Source organism: Gopherus evgoodei, chromosome 1, assembly GCF_007399415.2.
Source record: "Gopherus evgoodei ecotype Sinaloan lineage chromosome 1, rGopEvg1_v1.p, whole genome shotgun sequence".
Taxonomy (NCBI): Eukaryota; Metazoa; Chordata; order Testudines; family Testudinidae; genus Gopherus; species Gopherus evgoodei.
The window spans coordinates 317,753,653-317,771,547 of record NC_044322.1 but is presented as its reverse complement, the minus strand read 5'-3'; the positions used below and the strand labels follow the sequence as shown (position 1 = coordinate 317,771,547).

Sequence of the window (17,895 nt, the reverse complement as noted above, 5' to 3'; positions counted from 1 at the left end):
ACAGTATTCTTACCAGCAAGTTAAAAAGTATGGATTGGATGAATGGACTATAAAGTGGATAGAAAGCTGGCTAGGTTGTTGGGCTCAACAGCTAGTGACCAACAGCTCGAAGTCTAGTTGGCAGCAGGTATCAAGCGGAGTGCCCAGGGGCTGGTCCTGGGGCCAGTTTTGTTCAACATCTTTATTAATGATCTGGATGACAGGATGGATTGCACCCTTAGCAAGTTTGCAGATGATACCAAGCTGGGGGGAGAGGTAGATATGCTGGAGGGTAGTGGTATGGTTCATAGTGACCTAGACAAACTGGGGGATTGGGTCAAAAGAAATCTGATGAAGTTCAATAAGGACAGGATGGAAGAATCCTATGCACCACTACCAGCTGGGGACCGACTGGCTAAGCAGCAGTTCTGCTGAAAAGAACCTGGGAATTACAGTGGATGAGAAGTTGGATATAAGTCAGCAGTGTGCCCTTTTTGCCAAGAAGGCTAACAGCATATTGGGCTGCATTAGTAGGAGCATTGCCAGCAGATCAAGGGAAGTGATTATTCCCCTATTCGACACTGGTGAGGCCACATCTGAAGTAGTGTGTCCAGTTTTGGGCCCTGTAAGGAGGCTCCCTGGCTCCCCGCCGCGCCTGAGGGGGACGAGCCAAAGCAGGCGCCTCAGTGGGCGGAGTCAGCACGGCCTGTCCCCGCCCCCCGGAAGTCAAGGGGCGGGACAGGAAGTATAAAAGCCCGGCCCCAGCGCTCAGCTGGAAGCAGGCTGCCGGAGAGGACAGACGCTGGTGCCCGGGCTCCCCGCCGCGCCTGAGGGGGATGAGCCCCGACGCAACCGGCTTACACGTGGAAGCACCACTGGGAGGCACACAGCGCCAGGATGTGGGCGCGGACCCTTAACGCCGGTGAACGGGGGGCCGCGGGAGGGGGAGCCCCCTCCCCCGAGATGGACCTATCCCACCTCACAGCCCTTCTGACCGAGAACCAGGATCGGCAGCAGGCGGCGCAGGCACGACGGCAAGAGGAGCAGCAGGCTGCCCAGCTTCAGCAGCAGCAGCAGCTCGTCGAGCAGCTGGGGACTCAACAACGCCAGCTGATCCAGGACCTGGTTCAGCAGCAGCAGGAGTTCCAGCTAAAATGCCGCCAGCACCTTGCAGTGGAGCGGGGGCCCCGAGAGGGGGCCCAGTCGGGGGGCACCGATGGCGGCCCAGGGCCCCGCCCACCGATCCACTGACCAAGATGGGCCTGGGTGATGACCTGGAGGCCTTCCTGGTCACTTTTGAGCGGGCAGCCACCGTCGCGGGGTGAAACCCTGACCACTGGGCCTCCATCCTGGCGCCGTACCTGACAGGAGTGGCTCAGGCAGTCTACCGAGGCCTGTCTGCCGAGGCCGCCCAGGACTATGGGCAGGTGAAATCCGCCATCCTGGATGCCCTCGATGTGAGCCCGGAGACGTTTTGACAGCGGTTCAGGGGCCTGACGTATCCCATGGGGGCCCGGCCTCGTATGGTGGCCCAGGAACTGCGGGAGACCTGCCGGCGGTGGTTGCAGCCCGACCGTCGAACGTCGGAAGAGCTAGCCGAGCAGGTGATCCTCGAACAGTTCACCCACATCCTGCCACCGCGAGGAAGGGCCTGGGTCCTCCGTCATCGATCAGCAACACTGGCCGCCGCAGTCACCCTGATGGAGGATTTCCTGGCGGCAGAAGCCCCGATGGGCCCGGCAGGCCGACCAACCCCACAAGGACCAGAACGCCCCGACCTCGGGAAGAAGGCGACACCCACCCGGGCTGCAGCCCCACCAGCACGGCCGGCCCAAGCCCCAACGCCCGCTCCCCGGAAGGTGCCCTGAAACCCCGCCAGGGACTCCCCGAGGACCCGGCCCCGAGTCGGACGACCTGACCTAGGGCCTTGTTTCTCCTGCGGCAAGTCGGGACATCTCCAGAGGGATTGCCCCCAAATGGAGTGTACCTTTGGCCAAGTCTGCTCCGGGGAGGCTCGGGCTCGGTGCCAACAGCCCGCCAAGATTACGGCACCTGTGATGGTGGAGGGATATCTGACCGTAGCCCTCCTCAACTCCGGTTGCGGACAGACCTTAATCCGCAACCACTTAGGTCCCCCAGCGGATGCACGCCTGGGGGAAATTCGGTTACAATGTATCCACGGCGACGTACGGCCATACCCCAGCGCCTGGGCGCAACTGACAATTGACGGGGAGACCCGACGGATGGTGGTAGGTCTAGCACCGAGTCTGGCCTATCCAGTAATCCTGGGCCGGGACTGGCCCGGGTTTCCGGCCGTCCTACGCCGACATGCCAGGGGCAGCCTGGGTCCCGTACCAGCCTTGGAAGGAGAAGCCTCAGGAGGGAAGGACGAGGAGCCGAGGCCCCCAGAAATGGAGAAGGATGAGCTGGACCCCCTGGAGGACCCCTCCGCCGAGGATGGGGACGATGCTTCCCCGGGCGAGGCCAGGGATCCCTCGGCCCCCACGGACTTCTGCCGGGACCAAAGAGCGGACCCCATTCTCAGCGAGGCATATGAACAGCTTGCCACCGTGGATGGCACTATCCTCGATCCCGGGCGATCTGCCCGGTGGCCACACTTCGAGTTGCGCCAGAACCGCTTGTATCAGGTCGAGAGGGACCCACACACCAAAGAGCCCTGATCACAGCTCCTCGTACCCTGCTGTCATCGGCGGGCAGTCATGAAACTGGCCCATGACATCTCGGCTGCCGGACATCTGGGTACTGAAAAGATCCTGGCCCGAATATTGGTGCGCTTCTATTGGCCGGGGATATACCGCGAGGTGAAGGATTATTGTACCTCGTACCCGGAGTGCCAGTTGACCGCGCCAGGGAGGACACCCAAGGCGCCACTGGTCCCGATGCCGTTAATCGAGACCCCTTTCGAGTGGGTGGCCATGGACCTGGTGGGACCCCTCCCTAAGAGTATTGCGGGCTACCAGTACATACTCGTGATGCTGGACTACGCCACCCGGTTCCCCGAGGCGATCCCGCTCCAGAACATCACCGCCCGCACCACCACAGGCGAGCTGGTTAAGGTCTTCGCCCGCATTGGCTTGCCCCGGGAGATCCTCACGGATCAGGGGACCAATTTCACCTCGCGGCTGTTGGAGCAGGTGTGCAGGCTCCTGGGGATCAAGCAACTGCGAACCTCGGTGTACCATCCCCAAACAGACGGCTTGGTAGAGAGGTTTAATCGCACCCTAAAGGATATGTTGCGAAAATTTCCCCCAGAAGACCTCCGCCGGTGGGACCAACTACTCCTGCCCCTGCTCTTGGCGGTGCGAGAGGTCCCCCAGGCCTCCACCAAGTTCTCACCGTTCGAGCTATTATATGGCCGCCAACCGCGGGGCCTGTTGGACCTGATGAGGGAAACCTGGGAGCAAACCCCCTCACCCGCCAAGGGTCTCCTGCAATACGTGATCCAGCTCCAAGAGTGTCTCAAGCAGGCTGGGACCCTGGCACAGGCAAACTTAAAAGCCGCCCAAGAGATGCAGGCCCAGGCGTACAACCGGGATGCGCGTACCCGAGACTTCCAACCTGGAGACCGGGTCTTACTCCTCCTCCCCTCCAGCGAGTCCAAAATCCTGGCTCGATGGCAGGGCCAGTACGAGGTGGTGCAGAAGGTGGGCCCCGTCACCTATGATATTCGTCAACCCGGCCGACGGAAAGAGCTTCAACGATATCATGTTAACCTCCTTAAACCCTGGCGGGAGCGAGAAGGATTGCTGATCAATCCCTGTCCACCAGAACCCGAACTCGGGCCCCAGGTACACACTACGGAGGACCCCGAGGGACCCCAGCTCGCGGAAACGCTGACAGAAGAGCAGCTGGAGCAAACCCGCTGCCTCCTTCAAGCATTCCCTCGCACTTTTACGGCCCAGCCCGGGTACACCTCCATGGCCTATCATCAGATTCAGACGGAGCCGGGAGTGGTGATCCGGGCCACGACCAGACCCCTGCCGTATCACCGAAGGCGAATCGTCAAAGACGAGGTACGGGCAATGCTAGACCCTGAGCCGTCACAAAGTGAGTGGCGTAGTCCCATCGTCCTGGTGCCTAAACCCGATGGCTCCCAGCGTTTCTGTATCGACTTTAGGCGCGTTAACGCCATCTCCAAATTTGACGCCTACCCTATGCCCCGAACAGACGAGCTGCTGGCCCAGTTGGGAGAGGCCCGCTATATTATGACCCTGGACTTAAGCAAGGGGTATTGGCAGATTCCCCTGGATCCGGCCTCCCGGGAGAAGACCGCGTTCGCCACGCCAACCAGCCTGTATCACTTTACGCGGATGCCCTTCGGCCTTCATGGGGCACCTGCTACATTCCAGCGCTTGATGGACCGCCTCCTCCAACCGCACCATGACTACGCCGCAGCTTATCTAGATGACGTGGTCATCTACAGTCGGCAGTGGGAGACCCACCTGGACAAGGTCGCCGCCGTCCTGAGGTCCTTGCGGGAGTCCGGGTTGACGGCCAACCCTAAGAAGTGTCACATCGGCTGGCGTGAGACCACCTACTTGGGGTATACCGTTGGCAATGGACAGGTGAAACCTCTTGTGGACAAGGTTCAGGCCATTGCCGCCTGTCCGCCGCCAAACACAAAGCGCCAAGTCCGCCAGTTCTTGGGGCTGGCGGGATATTATCGGAGGTTCATCCCCCAGTTTGCAGCGGTAGTCGCCCCCTTGACCGGGCTCCTTACCAAGGACAGCCCGCGACACGTACGCTGGACCCCAGAGTGTGACGAGGCTTTCCAATCACTGAAGGCTTTCCAATCAGCCTTGTTTAGCCCGGACTTCCAGCGACCATTCGTCCTACAAACCGATGCGTCGGAAGTCGGGCTCGGGGCTGTCCTCTCACAGGAGGTGGATGGGGAGAAGCATCCGGTGCTGTACATCAGCCGGAAGCTGTTCCCCAGAGAACAAAACTACGCAGTCATCGAAAAGGAGGCCCTCGCGGCGAAGTGGGCCTGCGATGCTCTGCGTTACTACCTCCTTGGGGCCCCGTTCACTTTGGTCACTGACCACTCCGCCCTCCAATGGCTATGCCGGATGAAGGACCACAACGCATGTGTTTCTCCCAACACACACAAACACAAACAAACATTTCCTATGACTGAACTATCCAGCATGATGCTGAATTAGGCCTTGTCTACACTATGGGGGGAGATCAGAATAATGCAGCTGAAGTCGACGTACTTAGATCTACTTACCCGGGGTCCATACTATGTGATGTTGACTGGAGATGCTCTCCTGTTGACTCCCCTTGCACTTCTTGTTCAGATGGAGTACAAGAGTTGACAGGAGACCGACTGGTGGTTGATTTAGTGGGTCTTCACTAGACCTGCTAAATCAACTACTGATGCATCAGTCGGCGCACTTCAAACCCCCAGTAAGTGTACCCAAGGCCTAAGTGTGGTTCTTTTAGCACTGCAAAAGGAGACCTGGGTTTTATTCTTGGTTCTCACACGTTCAGTAGACTTGTTGGGCAAGTCACTAGTCCTCTTCGTTATTCAGCTTCCCAATCTTTAAAATGGGAGTAATAAAATGGACCTTATTAATGTGCTGTGATATTTAACTTATTTTAAAATATTTAAATAAGATAACTGGATAGAAGATGCTAAATAAGTGCTAAACATGATCAAAGTATATATTTTTTAGAGAAAATGATTGAAAATATTTGTGATTCTGGAAAATATATTCAGTAATTTCTGGTTTCCATACTTGTACACTGCAGAGAAAAGAGCCAGTTTTGAGATGGATCTACTTTCTAGATACAAATATCCATACTTAATACTCTAATTATATTTCTGTTATGCCCTACAAGTTATGATGAATCTGACACATTTTTAATATCATCTATTGAAAAATGTTAATTTATAAAACAGAGAAGTAAAAGCCACACATACACAAAATGTGCGGATAAAAACTCCTATTTCTCCCATAAACAAAGGAGATAATCAAAAGCATCCAAGCCCTTATATAAAAGGAAGTATCAATGGAGACAATACTCCAAATTTACACCTGGGTTTTCATGGTGTATTTAAAAAAAATAACATTTACACTTTTTCTATCTGTTCTACAGTGTTAACTATTCACGATTATTGAAAATAAATAAAAATATATTAAAAAAATAACTACATGGGTCAACTGGCATGAAACACTAACACTCCACCTACTTCGTGTGTATTTCACAATCTGAAGTGGGGTTAAAATCAGTTAAGCAAACTTTTCAGGACTAAGCAAGTTTATGGACAAATTAACATCATATACTTCTCATTGGAGTTTTGCAACTTATTTCAGCGAGTCTGGAATTTCATCTGTTAAGTTTCTGCCTTTATTTCTTTGTTTCTAACATCCACTCCTGACTCCATGCGTTCTTTCATTTAGATCAGCAAAGACCACTGACCAAGCAACCATCCATCTATCTTTACTTGCTCATAATTATTTATCTCTGCCTCAAAAATCACTCCCCTAAACTCAAGTGTTCCATGAGGAACAGAAGTCCATGTGAAACTTCATTGACTGCAGTTTTAATTATATGATATCTGTTTGATTTGTTTTTGATTGTAAGCTATTTTAGGTAATACCTTTTGTGATGTATGTATTTTTACTATTATTAAGTACCATGCCCACGGCTCTATATGCTCTAAATAGCAGCATCAATTTGAAAGAGATACTTGCTAGAGAAATGTTTCTAATACGGTAAGTTGCGTTTTCTTCAACATCAAGCATGCAGGCCTCCTCTTCCATCTACTGATATAGTTTTCTTGAACAAATGTATTTATTGTGGTGACTGAAGGGAGAATTTTATTAACCATTTATATTTTGAAGTCCTCTTTGGGACCCTTACCATATCAATATTGTTGGAATGCAGGAATGTTCCCTTTCCACGATATTTTTGTAGGGCTGCTTTTCAAAGACTGCTTGATTAGCTGTTTCATTTAGTAAGATTTTGCATCATTAGTTCAATTACACCTTGGTATATAGTAAGAAATAAATTGGTTTTCCTCAACCTGGCATACAAAGATCTTGAGTGCACCCCGTGGCTTATCACTGGAGAATGTGTAGTAGCACCAACAACAGAGGATGTCAAGGTGGCAATTTTAAGACAAAAGAAAAAAAGTGTCGGCATCAGAAGTGTTAGTACTTGTAGGTTGTATTAAGGTGCTCTTTCACTCTGCATTATGAAACTCTTTGGTTCCTGAAGTGTGCACTGAGAGAATCTGTTTCTAGATTTATGAACAACATACAAAGTAAGAGTTATGCATCATCAATTAGTTAATTTCAATAATTCATTTTTTAATCTCATACCTGTACTGGCAATTGAAGTGTGAACTAAGACGAACATTTACCCTGAAGGTGGCATATAACTGGATACTTAATTTCTCCTTTTGAAATATGCAAACTACAGACAAAGCAATCATCCTGCTTGATACAGCAATGGCACAATTAACACATACACTAAGTAAAAGATCCAATGAGCATGAAATGAGTAATCAATACAAATATCTGCTTTATGCAGTAAAATGAATCTGTTAAGAAAAAATCAGCAATTGCATACAAAGAATTGACAGAATGACCTTTTAGTGTGACTTTCTGACCAGGATTTTTATTTGGAAGGGAGCAGAACTAACAACATATATCACTATATCTGGGTGTGGTTTCTTTAATGTCTAGACAGAGGGCATTGTTTTTGAAAGAAATTTTCTGTAAGCATTTACAACTGCTTAATTAAATAAATGCTCTTGGAAAGATAACTTATATCCTGACAGTGATTTCACTTGAAGCTATTTTTCAATTTACAGAACAAAGAATCACTGTATCTCACTTGGATGCAAAGCAGATAGTGACTTAAAATTAAGCAAAACCAATCAGAATGCTAAGTAGTTTACAGGATATTTTCCTTAGCTATTTTCTGGATCAACAATTTTTATATCATTGTACACTGATATGTTTGTTAAATTCAAGGATGTCAAGAGACACTTGCTTGAGTGGTGGAATCTTAAACTGGTGTAATTAGGAACCTGCTTGGGAGCAGACCCTTTAATAGAATCATGCTGAGTGGGGAGCCATTCACACATCCCCACTTGGCTCTTCACAGGCTTTTCTGGGCAGTAAGCCAGCTAGTGGGAGAATCAGATCAATCAGAGCTGTTTCAAAAAGTCTGGAAGAGCGGCTCACGAAAACCTGCATCTCCCACAACTATAACGGAGCTACTCACATGGCAGAAAAAGGAGCAGTTGTGGTGAATGTGAAGGCTGTGCAGGAAGCATTGCGATAGGGTTGAGAGTGGATAAAGGTTTCCAGTTGTTGAGGCAGTGCAAAGAAAAGAAACTTATTTTTAGGGCTTCGACTCCTGTAGTTTATAGACTAGATAAGGAAAAAGACAGACACTCCTCCATCCATCCAATTCACAGCAGTAGTTCCTGGTATAAGGCAAATGGCAGGAGCCATCATGAGAAGAATTTGGGATTGTGGGTCTGCTCTTTAGTCTGAGAAAAGAATAAGTATTCTCTAAATTCTAGGCCTGAAATTTGTGAGTCTATATGAAAAGTAGGAGTGAGTGAATTTGGGATCCAACTCTCTAGGATTGTCCTGGAGTCTCCAGAAATCAAAAGATTAATATTTAATTAAAGGTTATGTCATGTGATGAAACCTCTAGGAATAAGTCCAAGCAAAATTGGCAACCCAACATTTTCTCCCGCTACGCAGTCAGTAGAGATAGTCAGGATCAGCAACATAGGTAGCTTGAAGGTGAGGACAGGGGAGTGATGACAGGAGCAAAGAAAGTAGATGTACAGGAAATGGTTTTCTACTCCTCCAAGAATTTCTGAGATGTCAACACATTTTCCCATCCTGAATTAGGTCAAAAAGTCAAAATCTCAAAAAAAAAAATTGTGAATTCACAGTTGAAAAAAATCAAATGAGGTAAACTGAAAATTTTATTTCAGTCATTTCAAAATGTTTCATTTTTATTTCAACAATTTTATACCTTTTTTTTTTTACTACTCTTTCACCTAAAAAGAAAACTTCTCATTTAAAAATATTGGCATGGGACATTTTAAGAATTATGAAACTTTTTTTTTTAATTCTCATCTAAAAATTTGTCCAAACTGATCCTTTCCCATTGTTTCGCTTATGATGAATCACCATTTCCCATTCTGCTGGAAAATTCCTAACCAACTCTAAAATAAAGGATGTAGGATTCAGAGACAGTAATAACATTCTGAGAGAGAGAGGTATAGAAACCAGGGGGACGAACTGTAGCACCTGTATATGTTTAAAATTAATATGCTTTCTAAAATTGCTGGTTATGTGCTAGCTCTAGCTTGGCATAATCAGTGATTTTAAATATAACTTTTACAAAAAGCATTACTACTACATCGCCTCCTTCTCACTCACTGCAAGTAGAAGGGTGGAAAGCACTGGCTGCATATGTACGATTTTTCGATATATGTCCCTATAAAATTCATAAGATCTGAAGAGTTGCAGAAATATTTTACATACATATCTAACTACAAACATTTGTTTTATCAGTGAAAAACAGAGCATGAATAAACCACAGATGTTTAATATAAGCCAAAAAGACATTTTCAGCAACAATAAGTCAATATGAAAACTAAAGTGGGTGATGAACATCATAAAATATCTTATACAAAATCATTCATTTTAGTATTTAGAATGTGATAGAGGCATTCTAGGAATCTATTGGCTGACTATTTTTTTTTAAATGTTTGATGTTTCTAACAGTGAGAAGTGATTTAAAGCAATACTTGTCCTGACAGATGTTGTGGCTTAAAGATAACAGACGCAAGATATTCGTTTTCATCAGTAACATAAATAATCAAAGAGAGGACAGGTACTCTGGAAAGGGCCTCTATTCATGAGGGTAAAACCCATATAAATGAGAGAAGAATCAGGTTTTTAAAAGCATTTTCCTTACAGTATTTCCAATATAATATTATGCAACCATTATACACATTTGAATTACAGCCTGGTCCTTCCTTTCTTACCACACTGATCTCTCTACATTACATGGAACTCTTGTTTTCTACACTGCTGAAAGCATGGAAGTTTACACATACACACAGACACACTCACCTTAACTAAAAATAACTCCCTTGACTCCTCGTCCTCTCTAGGGTTTATCCTTGCCTTTAGAGTGGGTATCACTGATGCAAATTTCTTCCCCTTAGAGGATAACTGCATATCTTTCATAGCAGACTTACTAGGCAAAATGGGACTTACGCCTTTTCAACAGCTAGCTTCTAGATTTAATTTATCCCAAGCCTCACTGTTTGCTTATATGTAGGCCAAACATTTCCTTCAGGACTATACTCAAGAGGGCAAGTCTGTTTATCACTATTCTCTTCTTACATATTAGACATTTGCATCTTTCCAAATCAATGCTCTCGAGTATGTACAAAATTCTCATGCCCCTTGCTCCTGTGCTAGGTAGGGCTTACTTAGTCTTAAGTGGAAGAGACGTACACATATAGTTGGCTGGAAGATCTGGAAAGAGAGTTTTGGACTAATTAAATTGATTTCTTTTGCTGGTTGACCTGGCACAGAGGAAACCCAATGTATGTTATTATCCAAAACATTTTTTTCTCCTTTTATATGTTTTAAGCAGGAATCCCGTAGATAGTTAGGTGTGAGACAGGATTGTATTTACAGGCCCCAAGACAAAACTGAAAAGCAAGCGCCCATGCTCGCCAGGTATTTTCTCTGCTCTCCAATTTCTTCTGCCCACTTATGCCTATTTTGTCCTTTTTTACTTTCTCATCAGCTTCTTTATATTACAATACATTATGTTTTTAAAATCCATTCTTTAATAAGTATAATATTTTGTTCTCTATTTTATACCAATTTATCTTACCAGAAGATACCAAGGAAGATGACTGAATTAGGGGCAGCTCTGAGGCAGGGAGAGCAGGCAGATGAGGCCAGACGTAGTGTACTTGGGTGTCCTTGTGGGTACATGCTTTTCTATCTTCTGAAGAAAATGGTGCACTGTTTACCTCCCTCTAACGCTATCATTCCGTACGCTACCACTCAGAGCCCCATTCACTCTATAATCTGCCCAGATACACCCTTCTCAGTTCCACCATTAGTTCTTTCTCTGTCACATGTTGTATGCACACATATATGCACCCGCACACATACACACACACCAACAGCTTGCTCATATCTTCACCAGCCAAAATATGCTGTTCAGTGTTTTGTTTTTCTGCTTTTATTTTTGAGTTGTTCTTTATTATTTCCATTTGTCATTTACACACAATGAGATAAAATATTTTGTAGGATCAATGACCTCTGTATGACAAATCAGGGCTTGCAATCTCTTTGTTCTGAAGGTGTATTGTCAGACTTATCTTTGAATAAAATACTTTACAAAAGATAATGTCTGATATTTTAGACATTTTATATATACACGTATTTCCAACTTCTGTTACTCTGGATACTAAACACTAAGAAAATAAACATTAAGTAATGAAAACTGAAATGTATACTTAGCTTTCTAAAACCAAATTTATAAATGATTATTTCAATGACGTGTTCATGCTAAACAAACAAAGCTTACCTTAACAACTAACACTCCCTACAGCATGATATTTATACAACAGGCTTGGTACACACTGAGCTTAACCCTTTGGTTCCAGGAGTCATGATTTCCTGACATAGCATCCTAATACAAAATGCATTCGTATTGATGTTGGAAGCAACAAATCTTCTAGCACTAAGATGTTAATAAGCAACTAGTTAGCTATAGATACATTAACCTACAGAATTAAAAATAAATATCAGTTTGTTCCAGTTAAGAAAAAGTTTGAAGCCTGACTTCATATAAATTAAATATTCCATTATAGAGATTACACTGGATAGAAAAAAACAGATTTTTATAGATCTTATAGAAAAAAGTGTAACTTGCTATCCAAATAGTTATGCAGCCTACAGCAGAATGTAAAACATGAACAATGTAAAGATTAGACCACCCAAAATAAAGGAAATAATCCTAGCGCACTAATGCTCAACTATGATAGCAAATCAATACAATTTGCACAGTTGTTGAAGAACCACAAGTCTGACTCATGGCTGTAAACGTAACAAGAACAATAATGCTACTAGTTTTCATACCTAAGCTACATGATGCTAGATTTTTCAGTGCCTGCAGGAACGTTACTTGTCTGAAAAGGTTCTAAAAGTCTAAGTGATTTTTATTTATCATATGTACTCTGGGAATGTATTGTCATGAAATTTAAATAATTCCAGGCACGTGGCCAGCTTGCTTCACGACAGGTCACCATAATCATAGCATCACTGGTGAAGATAACAAATTTTCAAGAACCAAAAATATCATTACAAAAATCTTATCCTTAGTACTACAATATGTTTTTAAGGATGTACAGATAAGACAGTAAAATATATCTCATAATACTTAGGCTAATATCTTCCGTTCTCATCACTATCCCTATTTAGTTATTCTGCTATATGTTGTTAATCAATGTACCTACTGATTGGATCCATTCAATTGGTGCATTAGGGTAATGAATGGCATATATAAACATGTTCAAACACATTATTCAAATATCTATATATGAAAGTAAAATCACTACTACAACTCGTATTCAGGGTTGTCAGATGGGATGTTTTTCTCAGTTTTGCATAAGACATGCTAATGCTTATGCCATCTGCAGCCCTGAAACCCAGAAAAAATGTAAATTAAAAAAAAAGAGATAAGTAGATAGACATACGCATTCTGGGAACAGGCCATCTATAAAAAATTTACAGCTATGCAGTTATCATTCAGAACAATGTCAGATCCAAGTCTGAATCACAAGCACTTTTAAGAAATAATATTTGTGACCTAACCAGATGATGATGACATTTTCCCATTTAAATAAATAAATAAATAAATAAATAAATACAATGCAAAACGTAAGACTTCTCTCTCTTTATCCTGCTTATACAACATGCTGTCATTTTCAAAAGGATTTTTTCATAAGAAGCTAGTAAGAACTGCTTTGGATCACTACCCAAATTCCTCTGGAATGATCCCAGAGGGTTCCCTAAAGGCATATTTTGTGTGAAGTATTGCAAGAAATCCATGGCCCACTACCCCAAAACCCCACTTTTGCAAAGGAGTGTGAGGGGAGCTTGAAAGTTTCTGCAGTAACTTTTCAACCTGCTGACTAGCTAATGTGTTCCACAGGCCACTAAAATAATGCACATATTACTGAGTAATAAAGGAAACATACATAAAATACCATGGTGAATATTTAAAAAATAGACACAATACAATTTGTAACAAAATGGCTACAAAAATATAAAATGTGTTCCTCTTTCTTTCTCCTTATGTACGTGCTCCTTATTTACATCCAAATATAGAGTGCATGAGGGGTACAATGGGAATTATTACCTAATGCCCCCATTTGACTGCAGATGTGTAGGTTACTTTGAAAGTTTTATTAGATCCATAATACAGTCCCAATCTGTTTCCAGTTGCCAGACTGGTCAGTTGCTCTGAAATTAGAAACACAATAATACTGAAGCTAATTTAATATTTTGGTGGGAGAAATTTGTTCTCCTTTTACTTCCAGCATACGTTTCTTTTTATTTGTGTCCTCTAACCCCACATTGTTAATATCTGTATATAGTACTGATGCCTATTGCTATGAAACTTTGGCATTAAGTTACCATTAAATCTGGCATAATAATACAGTAATGTTGTACAATTTTATGACCTGTACTACAATATTGGGCCTAACAGGCATCATAATGCTCAAGATGTAAATTTCCACTTTATAACGAACAATGCAAAGCTTTGTATTAACAGTCAATGACAGAAATAAAAAAGCTCCAAGGACTTATTTTCAAACCTTTTTATACACTTTACAGTCAGAAAGAAAAATAAAAACGGAATTATACTCAGGCCTTAATTTACATGACATTTGATACCTAAACTGAAAGTGGAGAACAAATTTCATTTTTCTTTCATTTAAAAAGTATCAGATAAAGTGCACAAACTTAATAAGAGACATTGTGGGCATTCTGGGTGTCTAGAGCAAAATTTGGCATAAAAAAGCAGCAATCCTGGCTTTAGAAAGCTTTTGAAAAGAAAATATTTGCTATTTGCTTTCTTTATTTACTCCTCCCCTGTTTCTCCACCACTGGTGAGAAGGAAGCACGAGGCATCTTTACCCCTTAGGGCATGTCTACACTGCAGTTAAACACACATGGCTGCCCATGACAGCTGACTCAGTCTATGGGACTGTTTAATAGAAGTTCAAGCTGGAGCCCGAACTTTTACACAGTAATTAAATAGTTCCATAGCTCACGCCCTGTGAACTCAAGTAAATTGACACGGTCCAGCTGTGGGTGTTTAATTGTAATGTAGACACATCTTTCCTTTCCCTGGGAGATTGAAAGACACAGGGCATATCCTCCATGTTTGATCCATAAGGACTACGAGGACCCAAAGCATCTCTTCCAATCTCTCCCCCTCTTTCAGAAGAATCTCTCCCTCTCTCAAAATAATCACCATCCCTCTAGGTTTCAGGTCTGACTCCCTATGTGTTTCCCTTCTTTCATCACCGTCCATCTCTCCCGGCTATTCCTTCCAAAACTTCCCTCCTTAGACTCGAGATAAAGATCAGGTGGGGGGTGGAGCTTTGAGCTGCCAATCTTACCCTTAAGCACTCACTGAAGAAACATAGCTGGCAGGTCAGGCAGCTGCTGCCTCTCTGGCCACCATTTTTGTCTCCGTCCTCAGCTTTCAGTACATCCACTAGAAAGAAAACTCAGCACTGAGGAGAACTGTGGGGAAGCTGAGACAGTCTCAGGACTCTTGCTTGCTTTCTATGGCAGATCTTCGTGGCATGATGCCAACTGTATATATTTAATTCCCCTTAGACATCTGCCTGAGTTTTTGGCCTGGTTGTAAGCACTTACTGTTGGTTTAAAAAAGCCAGGGCAGTCCTCACTGAACAGAGACAGCTCGTAAGTATGCAAATTGCTGCAATTTAAAAAGCACATTGGAAAAAGGCGGAAGCGTAGAACTGTGTGAACGAGTCCTTATGTTCCTTCATGAATGTGTCACAAAGAAAAGGGTGAAATGTGGAATTACATTAAAAAGTGCACAGATGAACATAATGTTTCTGACAAAATTTCACACGAAAGAGAGAAAGAAAGAGAGAAAGAAAGAAAAGAAAACTCTTGTGTTTGAGATAGTCCCTTAGACATCCCAGAAGAGAAAAATGTCATGAAGACTAAAGCCAAAGAACACACCACACAAATTACATCTGAGACAAAAAAGACACTTATTTAAAGAAAGTAACTGAGGATGCAGAGCAGCCCAAGTGCTGTTTGAATTCTGGCTCAGTGGAGAACACCAACCAGAAAGGCACCACATAGAAATTCACTAGCCTACCAAAGAATATGTGACCTCCAAAAGGCCTAAAGCCTCCCCTGGAGAAGTAGATAGGGGCTGTGAGGAAAAAGATGGGAGGAATAATACTTTCTTTACACTCAGAGCCATGCACAATCATCTTTCACATATTGTTGTCTTTGCTGTTCACAGGTGAAATAGAATATTTGGTTTGCTTGAAATGAGTGAGATCTCTGGTGTTAGCAGTGTATAATTTCAAATAGAACTCTTAAAACAATCGACGAATGAGGTAAATTTACAAAAACAAAACAAAACAAAAAAGCCCTCAAAACTTCCGGGATACATGGTTTGCCTTTTCTAAATGGTACATGTACTTTTATCAATAAAGTATTTGAAAAAAATTACTCAACATGTGGTGAAGCAATTCATATAGCTGAATGAAACACAGCATTCAAATATGAAACTCTAGAATATATTTTCTAAAGCAGCAGGTGCAGCTCCTTTGCAATTCATGCAGTTTGTGTGGAAGCTTTGGGTTGTTCTGCATTTGTCCCTTGGTTAGAATGCTGGTGGATTGTCTAGGGCTGCTTTGTTTTCCTAGCATCATTTTACTCCTAGTCTGACACAGGAATTTTTACGTCCATTTGTGAGTAAGAGCACACACACTCTCTCAAGATATCTATACAAACATTCTTTATATTGTAGCTATTGAACTCAGATTTGGTTTGCATAAATCTCTGTAGTAAGTGACCTTTTAAGTATCTACAAACTACAACATTTTCTTATTGTGCAGTGAGTTTTCTTTATGAATCAGAAATGAACTACTAGCACACAAGTATATCTACGGTATTTGTGAAACTGTATATATGCAAGAGTACACTATATATACATACATGTGCGAGCACAATGCACTTCTGTGTGAATAAGGCCCCAAAGATAAGCATATTTTACTAACCTGTAGTGGTCTCTGTTTGTCGCTGCCCTTAGGAGATTTCAGTCCACTTGTCTGTTGCTGTAAGAGCAGCTGTCTTGCTGCTTGGAGTGCCTAAAAGTAAAAAGACAATCCTGAAATAATTTTTGAACATTTCATAGAAAGAGGCTGGTTAGTCACTGTGAATATTAGGTAAGTACATTCAGAGAAAATATAGTCTCCTCCTAATCAATCTGTAATAATTATATTTGAGTTTTTCTTAAAATATACAAGAAAAATCCTCAGAATGTACATGCATAAGACTTCACGAGAATTTATGGATGTACATGAAATCCTGCAGGAAATAAAGTTAATTGTTTAAAGTGCTTGAAGAGGAAAAATCAGAAACTGCATCAATAGCCTCATTTCCAAAGGAACTTGTCTTGAGTGTTCAACTAAAATGCCCACTCCCTTGTAAATTATCATTCAATTTGCATTTTCATATTACAATTTTGAAGCAAAAGCAGTAGACTTCAAGTGTTACCGGAAGCTGTAATTAAATTTGACAAATCAACATCAGATTATCTTGAAAGTGAATTAATAAGGATATTCATTGAAGATTAAAAACACTTTTTTGTACTTACAATTCAAGGGGAAACCTCTCCTTTGACAAAATAAAGTGCAGTTTTAATGCTAAATAAAACTGAGTGGTTTTCATTTGCATTCTTACTAAAATCAGAGAACAAAGAAATTACCACTCCACCAATCAGATTAGTTCTGTGGATGAATTATCCCACATCAAAATATAAGATGTTTTCATTTATTTTATGTTTTCATTCCAACTCAGCACAATAAAGCTAAGCAATAGAAATGTATATAAACATTCCATTTACCAGAAGAGGGCTAGTTTTCAATGAATTTTGTCTATAAAATTATTGTAAAAACAAGAGCTACAAAACAGTACTTACTAAAAGATTTTTTTTAAAGGAAAAAACCATTTAAACTAATTGTAAAACATTTATAATGAAGCTACTTGAAGAACTCTTTTTCTCCTCCCTCTTCAATGTCTGAGTTCAGTGAATAGCAGTTATGTTATTTAACAATGCACTAAACTATGTCATATTGCTGTTACTGGAACATTCAGTCTATATATCACAATGTAACCTTATTTCATTGATATTCTCCTACAATAATCAAGATTCTCAGCTGATAAAGAAAGGTACAATTTTGATTAGACTCAAATGAGTTGGTTTTTAAGATAGTTTCTAGTATCCATGACAACAGTTGCTTTGACAAGATGTGCATATGGCATTACACTGCCAGCTGGTGTGAACAATGTTTGAACTACTGCATTGAGATGCTGAGCAAACAGAAAAAGTTGCCACGTCTTAACCCTCAGGGAAGGCAGTCATCCCCTGATCAATTATGAAAAGACAGAGAGAGGGCTGCTACAGTCTGGCTCCAAGCAAGTTTTCTGAGAAGGGAGGCAGACAGAGAAAACCAAAGTAAACAAATTGAATGCACTAGCACCATCTCCTAACAACACTGATTTGTCTCCCCATAGAAGGATCTGGTAC

At 42.9% G+C, this 17,895-nt stretch overlaps 1 protein-coding gene across 1 annotated transcript in view; it reads right to left on the bottom strand.

Annotated features, from left to right (window-relative positions):
* The window catches only part of FOXP2 (forkhead box P2), a 667,025-nt gene that overhangs the window by 145,204 nt on the left and 503,926 nt on the right, over positions 1-17,895 (bottom strand). The window contains exon 5 of the mRNA XM_030549047.1: positions 16,364-16,453. Within this exon, the coding sequence (XP_030404907.1) occupies positions 16,364-16,453 (90 nt within the window). The remainder of the gene's footprint in view (positions 1-16,363; positions 16,454-17,895) is intronic.